We start from the raw sequence: 19,409 nt of genomic DNA on the forward strand, positions 1-19,409 counted from the left end.
GCCCTGCTGCCTGCAGCCCCCCCCCCCCACCCTGGGGTCGGCCTGGGACAACCACGCTGTGCCCCAAAGTGAGTGCCATTGTGCCTGGGCTGGTACCAGCCCAGGACAGCTAAAAGCTGAAGGGAAATTGCCATCTATAGCTGAGAAAGAAATCCCATGTGCCCCACTCACCCGCTGCCCCTCACACAAGCTTCTAAATGCTGGGCCGAGTCCAACCTGGACACCTTAAGCCACCTCTGGAACTTCACTGTCCCCTGCCGTTTTCCTTTCCTTACTGGATTCCCTCTGCCAGTTCCTAAGTTTTGGGAATTACAGACCAAGGGAGCTGCCTTAACACACCTAACAAGACTCACAAGCTTGTAGAGTGTTCCACAGTCCTGTGGTTCTTGCTCTTCTTTTCATAATTCGTGCACACTCTCTGGGCTACTGTTTCATTTCCCACACTATCAGCCACCAGCTCTGTGGCAAGTACTCTCAGCTCCACATTCCCACAGTCCTCACACCTGATGCCTAATCCAGACTGAAATTACCAAGTCAAGTGCCTTTTGGACATCTCCACCCAGATGACCCTCCAAACCTGAACCTTTGTCCCCTCCCCTCAACGCTACTGTGCCTCCTGGGTTCCCTACCTGAGAGTCTTTCCCTTTGGCCTTTCAGGCTAGAAACCCCAAGTCAGTCTAGACCCCTCCCTCTCCCTCATGCTCCGCAACCAGCTGGGCTCCCTTCCTGGTGGCCCTCCCCTCCGAGATGCCCCTCAGCTCTGCAGCCTCCCTTCCACCCCGGCTAGCCCCACTCTGCTTCAGACTCTGGTCCTGACACGGCTTCCTGACTGACCTTCCTGACTCTGCCCCATCCAGTGATTCCCAAGTGTGGTCCCCAGCCTGAGCGGAAGGCAGCACCCACATGCTTCATTCTGGTGAAGAATGCACATTCTCATGCTTCACCCAGGTGGATGGAATCAGAAACTCCGGGGGTGCCCAGGATACCTACCCTTCACCAGAAGAAGCATGCATTGAATATCTGCTTAAGGTGTCCTGGGAAACCCCCACCTCCACCCGTGATTCAGCCCAAGACTAAGGAGCTTGTGTGGGGGGCAGCAGGTGAACAGGGCATGTGGGATTTCTTTTCTAGGTATAAATGGTATTTCCCTTCAGCTTTGAGCTGTCCACACAGGCACAACTGCACCCACACTGGGGACCCTGCATGGGAGTTCCACATGGTTTTGGTGTCCCGGTGCAATGGCCTGGTGCGGGGCCGTCTTCCTCATGAAATGGGGATTACCAGGAGTACGGATAAGGAGTGAGAGAAACCGGAGGATAGGTTAGGGAAGGCTTCAGGCGAGGACTTGTGATCATCCCCCTGGGGAAGGGACACTGTAGCCATCGTGGGGTATACTTACCTTTTGACAACTGACCTGAGTGCTTAGTGTGAAGTCTAAATTCCAGGCCTCATGGGAAGCTTCCCGGAGCCTTTCAGGTCCCTGTGAAAGCCCTCACTAGCTGGTGGGGCATGCAAAGCCGCGGATAAAGTGGGAGCTGTCCAGCAGGGACAGAATGCTGTCAGTCCTCACTGGCCAAGGCAACGAAGAGCTAGTGCCCGGGGCCTTGTGCTCTTCCTCTGAGTCTCCCTCCACGGGTGGGGATAGGGTGCCAGTCTCTCTCACCCAGATCAGGAATCTAAAGGGGCATCGTGGGACGCCTGGGTGGCTCAGTCGGTTAAGCATCTGCCTTTGGCTCAGGTCATGATCCCAGGGTCCTGGGATCGAGCCCCACATCGGGCTCCCTGCTCAGTGGGGAGTCTGCTTCTCCCTCTCCCTCTGCCCCTCCCCCTGCTTGTGTTCTCTCTCTCTCTGACAAATAAATAAATAAAATCTTTAAAAAAATAAAATAAAATAAAGGGGGCATTCTTTCCCTTCACAGCGTGGGGTTGGCTCCATTTCCTTCCAAGCATTCAGCACTGAAGCCAGGAGGTTCACACCTTGTTGGCACAGTCAGCTGATAAACAATAAAGAGCCTGTAATCAAAGGGGTTTGGTCCTGAGTCAGGGTCCAAGGAGCCCAGAAATCAGAAAGGAAAGCTATCTGAATAAAGTGAAGCTCTTAGGAAATTCTTAGGAGATGCAGTCTACCTTGACTATAACAGAGAGAAGGAGGGTGGGGGAGGCAGGTGGCAAAACCAGGTACCAGAGGTACTCAATCTTTTATACTATGAGGAAACCCACCCTTAAGATTTGTCTCCCCCTCCACCCTGTTTCAAAAATCAATCCAAAAAAAACCTCAAGAGTACAAAAATGTGTATTTTAGAAAGCAAACATCTCCTGCAGTCTCACACAAACCTCAATCGGAGATGGCCATTGTTAACAGTATGATGTGTATTCTTTCCGATTTTTTCCAGATTTTTCTACCATTTTTATATTACTTTATAAAAATGGAATTATAACATATGTTTTTACAACTGTTCTGAAAGTTGCCATGTCCTCTTAATAATATTCTTGGATGTCTTTCCAAACCAGTTCATATCATTTTTTGAACCCTTGCATAGTTTTCCATAGTTGGGATATATGATAAATTATTTAAACTATATCCTATTGATGGACTCTTGGGTCATTTCCAATTTTTTTACATATGTAAACATTGCTGTAATTAATAAAACTTTATATATGTGCTTTTGTGTGCATGTGTGAGTGTGTCTATATGATAATTTTTTTTTAAAGATTTTATTTATTTATTTGAGAGAGAGAGAGAATGAGAGTTAGAAAGCACGAGAGGGAAGAGGGTCAGAGGGAGAAGCAGACTTCCTGCTGAGCAGGGAGCCCGATGTGGGACTCGATCCCGGGACTCCAGGATCATGACCTGAGCCGAAGGCAGTCGCTTAACCAACTGAGCCACCCAGGCGCCCAATATATGATAATTTTCTTAAAGCAGAATTGTTTGATCAAGCAAGAACATTTGAGACATTGGTGGAAACTGCAAAATTGTCTTCTGAAAAGGTTGTACAAGTTTACACTCCTGCCAATAGTGTATGAGACCACCTCCTCCTTCACACACTTATGATTTTTTAGTAATGATTTTTTTCAATGATTTTTTTGTCCATTACATTTCTTTATTACATTTGGAAACATGCTAATTTTCATATGACTCATTTTTTCCCTGATTATAAAAGTAATACACACAATGGTTAAAAAAAAAGAAAAATTAGAAATAGGTGTTTGCATCTTGAGTTGTTTGCTTCAGTGGGCAGTTGCCCAACTGAGCCGTCTGGCTCTCCTTGTGCCCAAAAGAACCACGTGGCAATTAGCCATCTTTTAACTTTTTCCTAATTCAAAAGGAGAAACTTAGCACCTTCTCGTTTTATTTTTTATTTTTTCTAATTAGGTTCCATGCCCAATGTGGGGCTTGAACTCATAACCCTGAGATCAAGAGTCATATGCTTTACTGACTGAGCCAGCCAGGTACCTAGTACCTTAAATTAAAATTCAGGGGAAGCTGCGGGGCTCAGTCAGTTAAGCATCCAACTTTTGATCTCAGCTCAGGTCTTGATCTCAAGGTCGTGAGTTCAAGCCCTACACTGGACTCCACGCTGGGCGTGGTGCCTACTTAGAAAAAAAATAAAATTTAATTAAAATGTAAAATTATTTGGTAACCAATGAGAATGAACACATTTGGCATTTATTAACTTTTTTTTTGTCTTTCTCTGAGAATGGCTGGCTCATGTCTATTTTTCCATTGGATGGTTCATTTTAATCTTCTTGAATTATAAGAGTTCTTGGTATGTTCCATTAGTGATACTATTAGACTTTTGCCTATCCCAACGGTTGCAAATATGTATTTTCCTCCCAGTTTAACATTTGCCTTTTGATTTTGTCTGGGAGCATTTGCCTTATTGAAGTTTAATCAAAGGTCTTTCTTTTTTGGTGTCTGTGTTTCAAAACATTCTTAGGAATGCTAAGCACTTATTTTTTTATTCTTTATTTTATATTTAATTGTGGTAAACTACACATAACATGTACCATCTTAACCATTTTTAAGTGTACAGTTTACTAACGTTAAGTATATTCACTTTACCGTGCAAACAATGTCCAGAATGTTTTCATCTTGCAAAAATAAAACTCTGTATCCATTAAACAACAACTTTCCCCAGCCTCTGGCAACCACCGATTTTCTGTCTGTGTGACTTTGACAATCCTGGGCACCTCCTGTAAGTGGGATCATACAGTATTTGTCTTTGTGTGTCTGGCTCATTTCATTTAGCATCATGTCCTTGAAATTCATGCATGTGGTAGCATGTGTCAGACTTTCCTTCCCTTTTAAGTCTGAATAATATTCCACTGCAGGCATTTGCCATATTTATTCATTCATCCACAGAAGGACACCTGGGTTATTTCTACTTCTTGTCTGCTGTGAATACTGCTGCGAACGAATACGAACAAATACCTCTTCAAGACACTGCTTTCAAATCTTTTGGGTATATACTCAGAAGTGGCTTTCGTGGATCACGTGGTAATTCTATTTTAAGTTTTTTAGGAACCACCACACTGTTTTCCACAGCAGCTACACTTTCAGTGTATAAGTGTTTTTTTCTCTACATCCTCACTGACATTTTTTGATAGTAGCCATCCTAATGGGTGTGAGGTGGTAGCTCCGTGTGTTCCAAAAAAAAAAAAAAAAATTAAATAGACTTTATTTTTTGGAGTAGATTTAGGTTCACAGAAAAACTGAGCAAAAGTACAGAGATTTACCATACGCACCTTACCCCTCCCCCCAACGAATATCCTCCCCTACAATCAGCATCTCCAACCAGACAGGCACATTTTTTACAATCAATGAACCTACGCTGACATGTCATTATAACCCAAAGATCACAGTTTACATTACAGTGTCAGGATAGTTTTTCTGTCCTAAAAATCCTCTGTGCTCCATCCATTCATCTCTCTCCACCCACTCCAACTCCTGGCAATCACTGATTTTGTCACTGTCTCCATAATGTTGATTTTCCAGAATGTCATATAGTTGGCATCACACAGTATGTAGCCTTTTTATTTTTACTTTTTGTAGGCTTTTTAGATTGGCTTTTTTTCACTTAGTCATATGCATTTAAGTTTCCTTTCGTGTCTTTTTATGGTTTGATAGCTCATTTCTTTTTAGTCCTGAAAAATAGTCCATTGTCTGGATGTACTAGTTTATGTATCCATTCACCCACTGCTTCCAAGTTTTGACAATTATGAATAAAGCTTCTCCAAACATCCTTGAGCAGGTATCTGTGTCGATGTGAATTTTCAACACATGTATATACCAAAGAGTGTGACTGCTGGGTAATACGTGAGGGTATGCTTCGTTTTGCAAGAAACCTCCAAACTGGCTTCCAAAATTGGTGTACCATCTTGCATTTCCACCAGCAATGCTACTCCACATCACTGTGGTTTTGATTTGTATTTGTGTGCTTATTTTTATTTTTATTTATTTATTTTATATATATAGAGAGAGATAGAGAGCACATGCGAGCAGGATGGGGGACAGAGGGAGAGGGAGAGAGAGAATTTTAAGCAGGCTCCACAGCCCACGTGGAGCCTGAGGTGGGGTTGGATCTCATGACCCTGAGATCATGACCTGAGCTGAAATCAAGAGTCGGAGGCTTAACGGACTGAGCCACCCAGGGCCCCTGAGCATTTCTTTTTAATGTCAAAAAATCTCTTCCACTTGACAGTTGATCTTTTAATTTCTTTGAGGGAAGGCAACAGCTAATATCATTTATTCACTCTTTTTGCCATTTTATTTTTGACAAAATAGAAATTCAGTTATTTTCTTCTGATTTAAAAGGAATACTCACTCAAAACACTTCAGGAAAAAAAGTATGAAGTGGAAAATAAAAATCCCCAGCATGCAGAAAGTCACTATGAATTAAACTCTGCAGATATTTTCAATACAAATACACATTTAGAAAAATGGTATTGTCCTGCATACACAGCTTTATAACTACATAATTTATTTCACTTTATTATCTTTCATTTACCACTAGAACGTTAGCTCCAGGAAGGCAGGAGTTGCTTTTACTTTTTTTTCCCCTCACTGCTGTATCCCTTTGTGACTAGGGGAGGCCCTGACATATGTGGGCACTCAATATCAGTTACATGAAGAAATCAAGAAATCCCATTTTTATCACCTAACACAATGTCTTGGAATTTCTTTTTTCTGAGTCCATAAATGTATATTTTCACCAACATCTATTTTATTGGTCGCATATATTTCATTTTTTTTTCATTTTAAACTTTTTAAAAAGATTCTATTCATTTATTTAAGAGAGAGAGCAGGGTGGGGGGAAGGGCAGAGGGAGAAGCAAACACGCCGCTGATCAGGCAGCCCCTCTCAGGGCTCAATCCCAGGACACAGGACCTAGGACCCTAGGACCCTGGGATCACGACCTGAGCCAAAGGCAGATGCTTAACTGACTGAGCCACCCAGGTGCCCGGGATTGCATATATTTCAATGTATTTATTGAACCAGTGCTTTACTGACTGGCTATCTAACTGGCTTCCAGTTTGTCACTATTATAAACAATACTGTAATGAATATGTTTTCACTTATGTTTGTGAACCTCTGGGATTATCTCTCCTTAGATCATTCCAAAAAGAGAAATCTCTTGGTCAAGTAGAATGCACATTTTAATTATAAATCATTTCACTAAGCCAGACCTCCAGAATGTAATTGCAATTTATTCTTCCACTCAAGTACAAGATTGCTACTTTCCTTACAACCTAGCTAGAGAGCATCAAACTTTTTAATCTTTGTAATCTAATAGGTAAAAAGTATTGTTATACTGGGTTTAAATTTGCATTTATTTGGTTATTAGTGCATTACACGTCTTTTCTTGTTTATTATCAATATGTATTAATTTTGTGCATTTTTCACTGTTATTAGGGTGTTTAATCTTTTCTTACTGATTTACAATAACTGTTGATATAGTAAAGATATTAATTAACCTTTTATATGTTGTGAATGTTGAAATTTTTATTCCTAGTCTGTTATTTTTTCAAAAATTATTTTCTTGGTATCTTTTTCCAACTGTAAGTTCTATTGAAATTTTTTTTTAAATTGAAGAATAACACACATACAGACGAGTAAACAAATTGTAAGTGTGCACTGTGTCTTTACACCCACATAACCACTTTCCATGTAACTTCTCCTAGTCAATAATCTTCCCAAGGTAAATGCTACTCTGATAAAGTTTTAACTTTTGACATAAAAATATCTGTCTTACCCTTCATGGTATGTATTTTTGGGCCATGTTTAAAGAAGTCATTCCTCAGCTCATAATTATGTAAATATTCACCTACATTTTATTCTGGCACTTTTGTTATTTCATTTCTTATATTGAAATCTTTATTGAATCTAGCAGAAATCTATTCTAATGTAAACTATGAGATAGGTTCAAGGTTCCCCGTCTTCCCTGTTCCCCCAAGAGCTACTACCCAAACACTATTTGTTAACTAAACAATATCACTTATAAACCAGTCAACGCCATCTCCATGATTTGAATGTTCTCTCTTTCTGTACTCTGCTCTCTTCCTTTATCTGCCTACTTACTTCTGTAGCAGTATCTCACCATTTTAATTATAGCACTAGGTTTTAATACCTGCAGAAATAAATATTGTATTGTTACTCTCTTTCAAACATTTCTTGGTTGTTACTGTTCATTTATTCTTCCCAAAAACTTCAAAATCATTTTGTGAAATTCTTGCACCAAATCCCCTGAAAAAATTGAGACCCCTAACTGGAGTTACATTGAATTTATATACTAATTGATAAAATTTTATATCTTTGTGCTGTTTGACTTTTCATTTATGTCTTTCCACTTATTCAAAATTTTATCGTCCTCAATAACATCACGAAGATTTCATCACATAGATTCTGCAGAGTTCTGTTTTCTTAACGAGGTTTTTTTAATATTTTTTATTGCTGCTATATTGACATTTTTGTTATATTTTCTAACTCATTAGTGATGTATAGGAAATATATACATTTTATAATATATGCATGTATATTATTATACACATATATCTAGTCATCTTACTAAACTCATTAGTTTGAAGTTTTTTTCTAGATAATGTATCATCTGAAAATATTTATTTCAACCAATATTTCTACATTGTATTTATTTTCTTATTTTTATTACACTATTTAGAACTTCCAGAACAATGTTTAACATTTTGCCCTTGTTACAAAAGGCATCCTTGTGTTTAATGAAAATGCGTCTAGTTCGGTATTCTCAACCCATCTCCGCTAAACTCCACATTCTTTAAATCTCAGGGGAATCCAGGTGACTGTGCTTTGTTAGCTACACAGATAATACTGAAGCATGTTCTTTCCCAATATACCACTGAGGACCCTACTCCAGTATTATTCAATATAATTTGCATTATTTTTCATCTTGAGGAAGTATTGCTCCATTCTATGTTTAAGAGTTATTCATTGGGAGTTGGGTTTCCTAAAATGTCCATTTCAGCATCTCAGTGACCCTCCCACTAGAATGAAATATGAAAGCGTACCTGTTTGAAGGCACCCAGAACTACCAAAGCAGGTAGGACATAAGAAGCCAGGTTTCTAGAGAAAGGAAACTCATTTGGGTAAATCTGATATTCTGTGCCATCTTCCTCTTGAGACATCTTCCCATACTATAGCAGCACAGGGCAGAGACCAAGAAGTTGATCAAGCAGTGGGGCCCTGGGCTGGCTCAGTCGGTGGAGCATGCAACTCTTGATCTTGGGGCTGTGATTTCGAGCCCCATGTGGGGTGTAGAGATGACTTAAAAATAAAATCTTAAAAAAAAAAGAAGAAGAAGTTGAGCAAGAAGCAGTAACTAAGAGACTAAGAAGCTTACCAGTGCTTTTGGCAGACTTTTGGGGCAAGGGAGAAAACCACTGGAAATCAGAGCCACTTTGGGGAGGGGCCTGTCAAACACTCTGGGTCCACTGGGACCTGATGGTCACCTTTATGTATCAACTAGGCTAGACCACAGTACCCAGATATTTGGCCAAACATTAGTGTAGGTGTTTCTCTGGAGGAATTCTTAAGATGAAACTACTGTTTAAATCAGCAGATTTCAAGTAATGCAGATTATCCTCCACAATAGGGGTGGGTCCCAGCCAATCAGCAATGACCTTAACAGAAAAGACTGATCTTCTTGGAAGAAGAGGGAAAAGTAGAAAACAAATTGTAAGGTGGTGAGCTTATACACAAATATATCAGTAATTACACTAAATTTAAACTGAGTAAATACCCCTATTTAAGATAAAGATTGTTTAACTGGATATTTGATGATATTAAATTGCCAGTTCACTACTTATAAGAGATACACCTTACATACAAAGATTCAGTAAAACTGAAAGTAAGAAGCACTAGTCAAAACAAAGTTATACCAACATCAGACAGAGTATGTTTTAAGGCAAGGAGCAGTCCTAAAGGAAAGAGACATTTTATAATATAAAAGGGTCGGCCCACCAGAGGATATAACAATTCCACATTTGTATGCACCCAATAGCACATATATATATATGGACAGAGAGAGAGAAAAAATTAACTAAACAAAAAGGAGAAATAGATATATCTGCAATCATACTGGGAGTAACACAATTTTCTCAGTAACTGATAGAACAAGGAGGCACAAAAAACAAGAAAGATGTAGAGTATTTGAACAGGATTAAATCTTATCCGGTACAGAATGTTGAGTGAACATTTTAGTTTCCCTGAAATCGTCGCTATGGCCCCAACTGCAAATAACAGGCTCTAGGAGATGGCCAAAACTGGAGCACAACCCCTCTCCCAGGCCTTACTGAGAGGCAGCTCAGCCACCTTTCTGGTTTCGTTCCCCACAGGTGTCTATGTGGGAAAGCCAGAAAGAGAGGGAGAGGGAGTCTTCCCAGCCGAGTCCTCAGTCTTGGGGGAGAGCAGTGTTGTAACGAGAGGGGATTCTCCTATTACTCTGCAGAGAGGGCTGCATCCCCGCCAAGTAAGGGGGGATTCCAAGAAGACAGTTTGGAAGATCCAGGTGCCCAGAAGAGTTTTCAGTCTCCATTTGGCTGTCTGCTCGTGCAGTGGCTGTGCTGGACTGCCCTGAGCCCACCCGAAGGTGCTGCGGGGACGAGAGTAATACAGTAGGCAGTGGGGAAGTCTGTGGAGCAGACTGGACACCCCCAGTTTTGGGGTGTCCTCATAGGACCAATGGGCACAGGGAATGTGGTTGGGCTGGAGCCTTCTTGCTAATACTCCACCCAAGAGAAAGGCTGTGATTGTACCACTGAAGAGGGTGGGGACAAGGGAGGATGAAAGTGTTTGAACCAGGCCAGACTTCCCATTCAAGGAAGTGTGAGCTTGGGTAGGGAGGTGCGGTTTGCATGGGACCCACAGAAAACACATGTGATCGCCACAAGAGAGCCAGCATTTGACAGTCAGTGCTAAATGAAGTAACAGCCAAAGGGGAGAACTTTGAAATCTACCATACATCTAAGTAAAAAGACACATGTCCTTCCTTTTCCCTCCAGCCCTCTGAGATGACCCTGATCCTGGAGGAGATAGAAACAGATGACACCCCTTTCCACTTTCTAAGTGTCCCAAACCTTGGGCTGGCCTGGGACATATCCCAGGATCCCTATTCTTTCCCTTATTTTCAGGCAGTGCCCTCCCTCAACTCCCACAGTCATCCTGTCATTCCCATCAATCCCTACCCTCATCCCCAGACAGGAAAAGCTGGCAGAGAATAATAGGGGAAAGGGGGGCTAGAGGGCTTTAAAAGCAGGGTTGATAGCCTCCCTGCTGGATGGTTATTTTATTTTATTTATTTATTTTTTAAGATTTTATTTATTTATTTGAGAGACAGAATGAGAGAGAGAGAGCACATGAGAGGGGGGAGAGTCAGAGGGAGAAGCAGACTCCCCGCTGAGCAGGGAGCCCGATGTGGGACTCGATCTTGGACTCCAGGATCATGACCTGAGCCGAAGGCAGTCGCTTAACCAACTGAGCCACCCAGTCGCCCTAGATGGTTATTTTAAAAGTCAAGATCCACCTGACACTTGGGCCTGCCCACCCAGAAGGGTGGCATTTTTTTTAAGATTTTATTTATTTGAGAGAGAGAGAAAAAAAATAAGTGGGGGGGGAGGGGAAGGAGAGGGAGAAGCAGACTCCCTGCTGAGCAGGGAGCCCTACAACGTGGGGCTGGACGTGGGGATCGACCCCAGGACCCTGAGATCATGACCTGAGCCAAAGGCAGATGCTTAACCAACTAAGACACCCAGGTGTCCTCAGAAGGGTGGCTTTTAAATGAAAGCAGGAACCATCTACCTTCATTTTGTGAGTAGGGACTGTGGTCTCCCTGGGCTGTTAGGATCCTCTGTCCATCTCTCTAGGCAAGAGAAGGATGTTTCCCCTGCAGAGCTAGAGTCCCCAAAGGGTGATTCACAGCAAACTACTGGCCTTAGGCCTCATTGTTATTACTATGATTGCTCTTATCAATACTGCCACTTACTGAGTTGTATCTATGTGCCACAAATTGTACTAAGCCCTGTGTACGCATTCACTTATTTACTCCTGGTATTCACATTGTATGAAATTGAGGACTTTGAAGCTGCAGAGGGTAAAGGCACTTAGTTAAGTGACATAGCCGGTAAGTGAGGAAGCCAGGAATCCATCCCAGGTCAGTCTGGCTCTGGAGCCCACTCGTAACCTCAGCATTATGCCCTCCCCTAGTGCTGAGGGGAAAAATATACTTGCAACTTGGGATCAGCTGAGAACTACCAGAAGTATCACTTGCAGTGTCTGAAAGTGAGGTTCTCCCATAACAACATAGTGCAAATAATTTAGAATGAGTCTTAATTTCAAAATGTTACAGCAAATGCAGGTCCTTCTTTCCCTACATTTGGTTTAAGAAGTCTTGGCTCGCCAAAATAACCTTGAACACATCAACTGAAGAAACTGTGAAAGCCCAAAATAGAAAAAAGCCACTCAAGACCTCATAAAAGTTAAAGTTTAGAATACATTTTTTCACCGTCTTAAAAATACTTTACTTCAATAACACCTTGTGGTGAGAATGGAATCTGGCAGCAAGAGCAGACTCCGGGAAGAGGCTTTTGAGCTGTTATCCTGTAAAGTGAGTTTGTGTGGGACCAAACCCCTAGGAAGTTCTCTTCCTCTGGCTCTCACAAAACAAGGTCAACTGCCCCAATTTTTATAAATTTGAGGCCAATCTCTGACTAGAGCCCAACTCACTGCCCAATTTTAAAACTTGATCTAAATAAAGCACCCAGGGGCAACTTTTTGCCTCTGAAGTTGTTAATGCTTCTCCTGAATGGTGGGCTCCCATCCCTGGTTTTGTTTATTGATTGAGTTTATTATTTGTGTTTTTATTCTTTGCACTTAGCTCTGTTCAGCTAGACCCAGAATCCAGTTTATCTTCCTTGAGTAAGAACAACCTGTGCCTCCTCTAACTCAAATTAAAAGTCTGTTTATTGATTGTTCTACCCCGATTCTATGCCAGCTCTTTAACAAGTTGTGAAAACCCCGGATTCTCAGATGAACATTTGACATAAGGAACAGATGGGCTTTCAAAAGCAATTCCACCACAGGTCACTGCCATAATTTCTGCCCTGCAGTGGCAAGAATATCAAATTGTCTGCAACTTCTATTGACCTTTCCTCAGTCTGGGCCATGGACGAATTGATTTTGGTGCTGCTATTCTACTTCATGGGCCAGAGAGGGGCAGTGGGGAGGCGGTGCAGCTTTCCTGAGGGCTGATCCAGGCTGAATTCTGACACCAGTACTTTTCCACTCATTAAAAAAAAAAAAAAAAAAAAAAATCTGATACTATCTTTGGATGGGCTGGCTGCATAGCCCCTTGCTATTAAAAAAAACAAAAAAGGAAGGAAGATATTCTTTTTTACTCTGATGATAGGGCTTTATTTTCCTGGACAAAGCATGGTTTGTATATACAACAGACTCTGCTAGCCAATTATGAACAGAAAGAAGGGCTACAAGATCAAAACCTCTAACACTGAAATGATTACCTGGGTAGGTATTCCCATGTTATTCCCAAGCTCATAAATAAGGAGACAAGCACATTGTCCAAAATTTGACTCTCCAAATGTGCTTGTACAGAAACCCTTTGTGGTTACTGCAAGTTCCTTTTCTGCTGTGAAGTGGGAATCGATGTAGTAAGTGGCCCACAGGCTCTCTTACTAAACTTTGGTGAGCTGTGTTAAAACAAAACAAAAACAGTTTGAAAGTTGAGAGCCTCGGACCTTACTCAGCCACCAATAAAGATTGGCAGCTGTACCCCAAGCACTTGCCAAAAATTACAATTCCAAGTTCACTGTCATTAAATATTTATTAAAATGTCACTGAAAAGGAACTTGGAGTTGTTTAAAATCCATGTGGTCCAGCATCTAGGTTAAGCTGGATTAGCAGACAGCTAGCTGTCTGAGCTGAACTAGATACTGCCCCATCGCCTGCACCCACCTGAGTTCCAGCAGAATTACTATTACTATATATTGGGCTTTACTACATATTGTACTTCACTATATTATATATGTTATATATAATATATACATATTTTACTATATATATGTGTTGTTTGGGTTCATTATATACATGTTTGTATTATTTATGACATCACACGTCATGTGGCTCATCCATAGTGGGAATGTATTCTAGATTCATCTGCCCTCACATTCAATCAATTTATCTTCTCTTTCTAATATTTCACATATCCTGGAAAACCTTTCTACTAGGTATCCAGAGTCCAGGGTCTTGACACTTAGTGGACACAAATATTTGTCTAAAGAATTTAAAGTGGAGTACAAATAAATTATAACTATAAAGGGTATAAGTGAAATTATAAACATGGAGTATAACTGGAGTGAAAACATTCATTTCTCCCTTACTTGGGTTCCCTCAACACTCATATGTAAAGTTGTTGCTCATTCTGTGTACACTCATCATTTAGGAAGAAACTGCTCTTGTGATCTTTCATGAGAGCATGGCTCCTTTATCTAATTCCACTATTCACTCCTTGAAGACAGAAAGCACAGCATTTACTTCTGTGTACTTTGAACAGTGCTCTGCACACAATAGGTGCTCAATAAATGCAAATTAAATGAATGAATGACCCTGGCCTGGATGTGTGACCCATGTTTTGGGGATGAAGGGGTCATTACCCCATAATGCGGTGTTATTATCTAGAGCCAACAGTACTTGGTGTATCATTTCTATCTTAATAGCTTGCTCACCTTAGGTCATACTGCCCACAGCGGCGATGGTAAGACCTTGCTTTTTCCTCCTCGGCACGTGTTGTAGACATCTGTTCCTTTTGCTTGCCCAGCATCCACTCCTCCTTCTGCTCTTAATGCCATCATGATTTTTCTTTGGAGAATGAATTCTCCCCCACTCGCAGTGCATGTGGTTCAGTTGGTGTATAGGCACAAGGCCCAGGCCTGGCCAATCAGAGCAGTCTATCCCCCTGGCCATAGTGACTGGTCCTAGGATCAAGTCATGACCAAAGCCATGACTGAACAACTCAATTCCAGGAATTTGTTTTGGAACTGTTGGACACAGAAGTTCTTTTTCTTGTTGGACTTACCAAGACAATAGGATATAAACCTCTAGCCATCAAAACTACTCTATCAGGGGCACCTGGGTGGCTCAGTTGGTTAAGCAACTGCCTTCGGCTCAGGTCATGATCCTGGAGTCCCGGGATCGAGTCCCACATCTCAGCAGGGAGTCTGCTTCTCCCTCTGACCCTCTACCCTCTCATGCTCTCTGTCTCTCATTCTCTCTCTCTAAATAAAAATCTTTTAAAAAAAACTACTCTATCGGAAAAACTTATTTAAATGAACACACACACACACACACACACACACACACACAAAATATAAATGAACAAACACTGAGTATATAGGAGCCAAGAGAGGAATACAAAATGTGTCTTGGGGCACCTGGCTGGCTCAGTCAGTGGAGCATGCAACTCTTGATCTCAGGATTGTGAGTTCGAGTCCCACGTGGATTGTAGAGATTACTCAAAAATAAAATCTTTAAAACAAAACGAGTCTTGATGACAGTGGGCACTGGATCCAGCTGTGCCTGAACACCAGTCTGAATTGAATTTTCTGTCAGTGCAATGAAAATAGTTCAAACTAACAGCATTCTATTCTCATTATATGGTCTCTTCCTAGGCCACGTTTAAGTTCTAAGGGTCATAATCAGAGGCTTTGTGCTTACAGAACAACACTAGGACTGGGAGCTAAAATATTTGTGTAAACTTATCCCAAGTCTACCATGATTCAATTAAGAATAATTTAAAACTCCAAAGCCAAGGGGGAAGTACAGAACACTAAGCTGAGTGAGAGGAGTTCTAGACACAGATGTTTTAAGCATGGCAAGCAGGGCTGTTAAGAGCTGTTCAAGGCGGTAAAGGGGCCAGTGCTGTTCTTAAGGCAAAGTGAGGTAAAGAGAGGGGACTGCCAGGAATCAGGAAACTAACTACAGGGACCAACTGAGGAAAATCTAAGAATAGTCTTACTTCCTTTAGTCTAGGTGATGTTTCCACTTCTTTCACCCACTAATAACCCATTACTATTTCTCCAACACAAGTAACAACCTAGGTCTCACTCAGGCCCCAGGAAAAAGACAGAAATAACCCTCTGGCCATCGTGGGAGTTCTTTTTTGGAGGAGAGTGAGATGGGGAAAGTAATCCTTCCCTAGGAACTGATCACAGAGACCTGCTAAGCCCAGATGGATACAGAGGACTTCTACAGGCCAAGAGCCCAGTTCTCTCTTCTTTAGGTCAGTTCTTTCTCGGCTCTCCACCCTCCAGGTTTTGTCCAAAGATCTCTGCTAGCTCTTGCAGGCAAGGTTTATGTTGAATGGGTTCCAGTGGTGAGGTCATCCTAATGGAAGGTTTCCATATATGACATGCCTCTGCGGCTGCGCCCAAGAGCATTCCCAAGGCCCTTTCACTGATGCTGTCCAAGAATAAGATCTTGGCCAAATTCCCACATTGAAGGGGCAGTGGAGCTTTGGGTTCTGAAAATAGCAGGCATTGTCCTTTTGTCCCATTATAAAAGCAGTATTGTTCTCTGTAGAATATTTGGAAAATTCAAAAAAAGTATAGAAGGGGAAAAAAAAGAATAATCACGCCATAATTCCATCATCTGCAGATAACTAATACTCATATTTAGGTGTGCTTCTTTCTCATAGTTTTATGAATACATGTATCTACGTATATTTCAGGAAGGCAGTGTTGCATTGTGGTAAGAGTGTGGGTTTGGAAATCTGACACCACTCATTTAGAGTTCTGTGGTCTTTGGCACCTCATCTCTTCAAGTCTTAACTCCTTCAACAATAAAGTTTGCTAATTTTTAGATTAGTGTAGCACCACTATGATGATATTTTAACTTATAGGTTTATAATAAGAGCTATCTGGTAATAAAGTTTCCCCCAACATTCATCTTCTTTCAATTTTTAAAAAATGGCTATTTCACTTATTCCAGATTAGTTTTAGAATAATATTTCCAAGTTAAAAAAAATGAGGGGTGCCTGGATGGCCCAGTCGGTTAAGCATCTGACTCTTGATCTCAGCTCAGGTCTTGACCTCAGGGTGGTGAGTTCAAGCCCTGCATTGAGCTCCACGCTGGGCGTGGAGCCCGCTTTAAAAAAATGAGATTTTTGTAGACTTGCATTTAAATTTATGGATCAAGTAAAAAAGAATTAACATCTTTAAAGCACTAAGTCTTCCCCTCATGGAATATTGCATATCTGCCTATCCATTTATTTTCTTCATGTCCTTCTGTAAAGCTCAGTAGTTTTCTTCCTGTTAAGTCTTGCACATTTCCTGTTCATTTTGTTCCAAGGTATTTTACAGTTTTGGTTGCTAGGATGAATGAGATTTTTCTCTCCCAACTGCAACTGGTTGTTTCTTTGTTTCTTTCTTTTTTTTTAAGATTTATTTGAGAGAGAGAGAGCGAGCGAGCATGAGGCATAAGTGGGAGGAAGAGGAAGAGGGATAGAGAGAGAGAGGGAGAAGCAAACTCCCTGCTAAGCAGGGAGCCCGACACAGGGCGATCCCAGGTCCCTGAGATCATGACCTGACCTGAAGGCAGACACTCAACCAACTGAGCCACCCAGGCGCCCCTAACTGGTTGTTTCTTGAACTAGGAAAGCTATTTTCAGAAGTTTTATTTATGTCTTTTAGTGGACAACTGCTGCTCTTTATTAGGTCTACCCATTTTTCAGGATTGATTATCTCTAGATTTCTAGGTAGATACTTAGTTTGCAGCCAAAAACTGTGTCTCCTTTCCAACAGTAAACTCTTTATCCTACTTCATTACGTTGGCTAGATTATTCTTTCAGGACACTGAGATAATAGTGGTTAGAAAGGGTCTGCCTTACCCCTGACATTATTTCTTTGTTAAGAATGATGCATGTTGGGGGTGCTTGGGTGGCTCAGTTGGTTAAGCACCTGCCTTTGGCTCAGGTCGTGATCCTGGGGTCCTGGGATCAGCCTGCATCGGGCTCCCTGCTCAGTGGGGAGTCTGCTTCTTCCTCTCCCTCTGCTCCTCCCCTCCCCTGCTCACTCATACTCTCTCTCAAATAAATAAAATCTTAAAAAAAAAAGAATGATGCATGCTGAGTGCGTTGAATCACTATTGTACACAATATTGTACACCTGAAAATAATGTAACACTGTATGTTAACGCCAATAGAATAAAAAAAAAAAAAGAATGATGCTGGGTGTCCTTTCAGATTTATCATGTTAATTAAGCTTCTTTTTCCCAATTTATTAGGGGAGTTTCAAAAATAGAGAACAAATGTTGAATTTCATCTTCAAATATTTTATTATCCACAAGAGACTCTTAGGTCTGTTTTTTTCCTTTGACTTACTTCTGCGAAATATGATATTAGTGGATTTCTTTTATGGGGCCATTGTTACATTCTCAACAAACTCACCAAATGCATCAGGGCCCTGGAGCTGGGCAGACATGGGTTGCCATCCTAGCCTACCACTTACTACCTGAGCATCATGAGCAAGTACTAATATGTTCTTTTTTTTTTTTAAAGATTTTATTTATTTATTTGACAGAGAGAGATACAGCGAGAGAGGGAACACAGCAGGGGGAGAGGGAGAGGGAGAAGCAGACTTCCCGCTGAGCAGGGAGCCCAATGCAGGGCTTGATCCCAGGACCCCACGACCATGTCCTGAGCCTAAGGCAGATGCTTAACAACTAAGCCACCCAGGTGCCCCGAAAGTACTAATACGTTCTAAGTTCTAATGCATCATGGGATGGACAACAAATGTTGGTAGTTAATGTTCCTTTACTATATTGATAAATTTGTTAGTGCTTTTTTTAGGATTTATGCATCTCTATTACTGAGCTTGGTGTGAAGCGTGTGTATGTGTGTGTCCACATGATTTATTAGGTTGTGTTCATAAAAATGAGTTATGTTGTTTTCTTATTTTCCTACGCTCTACAACAGTTAAAATAGTAAGAGGTATTTATAGAGCAAAGTCCACAGCAGCACTACTCACAAGAACTAAGAAAGGAGGCAACATAAGTGCCAATCAATGGATGAGTAGATAAACAAAATGTGATATATACATACAATGGAATATTATTCAGCCTCAAAAAGGAAGGAAATTCTGACACATGCTACAACATAAATGAACCTTGAGAATGTTATGGTAACTAAAACAAACCGGTTACAAAAAAGACAAATATTGTATGATTCCATCTATATGAGGTATCAAAACAAGTCAAATGCATTAAGACAGAAAATAGAAGGGTGGTGACCCTGGGGTGGGGGGTGGGGGAAAGGAGAGACGTTCAATGGGTACAGAGTTTTAGTTTTGAAGATGTAAAAGTTCTGGAGATCTGTTTCACAAGAATATGAGTATACTTAACACTACTCAACTGTACACTTAAAAAGGGTTAAGATGGCAAATTTTATGTTATGTGATTTTTTGCCACAATAATAATTACTTTAAATGTAAATGGACAAAATTCTCCAGTCAAAAGACATAGAGTGGCTGAATGGATAAAAAGACAAGATCCTTCTATATGCTGCCTACAACAGACTCACTTCAGATGTAAGGGCATACACAGATTGAAAATGAAGGGATAAAAAGAGATGTGCCATGCAAATGGAAACCAAAAGAAAGCTGGGGTAGCGATACTTATATCTGACAAAATGACTTTAAAACAAAGACTGTAAAAAAAAAAAAAGACTGTAATAAGAGATAAAGAAGGGCATTACATAATGATAAAGGGGTCAATCCAACAAGAGGCTATAACATATGTAAATATTCATGTCGGCAACATGGGAGCATCTAAATATATAAAGCAAATATTAACACACCTACAAGGAGAATAGTAG

At 41.0% G+C, this 19,409-nt stretch overlaps 1 protein-coding gene across 3 annotated transcripts in view; it reads right to left on the reverse strand.

The window, feature by feature from the left end:
• Nucleotides 1–82: 82 nt before the first annotated feature.
• STAMBP (STAM binding protein) overlaps nt 83–19,409 on the reverse strand; it is a 51,429-nt gene continuing 32,102 nt past the window's right edge. Inside the window, exons 8-9 of one of the 3 annotated variants that reach the window (XR_012379773.1) lie at nt 8,542–8,811; nt 83–2,013 (exon numbers count right to left, since the gene is read on the reverse strand). Coding sequence is in view for 1 of the 3 variants with exons in the window: in XM_073897521.1 (XP_073753622.1) it covers nt 8,668–8,811 (144 nt within the window). In the remaining 2 variants the exon portion in view is untranslated. Of the gene's footprint in view, nt 2,014–4,661; nt 8,812–19,409 lie in introns of those variants that run through there. The other 2 variants (XM_073897521.1, XR_003207355.2) reach the window with 2 other exon arrangements.

Source organism: Callorhinus ursinus, unplaced genomic scaffold (genome assembly GCF_003265705.2).
Source record: "Callorhinus ursinus isolate GAN/ISIS: 27379988/994484 unplaced genomic scaffold, GSC_fseal_2.0 scaffold10, whole genome shotgun sequence".
Taxonomy (NCBI): Eukaryota; Metazoa; Chordata; class Mammalia; order Carnivora; family Otariidae; genus Callorhinus; species Callorhinus ursinus.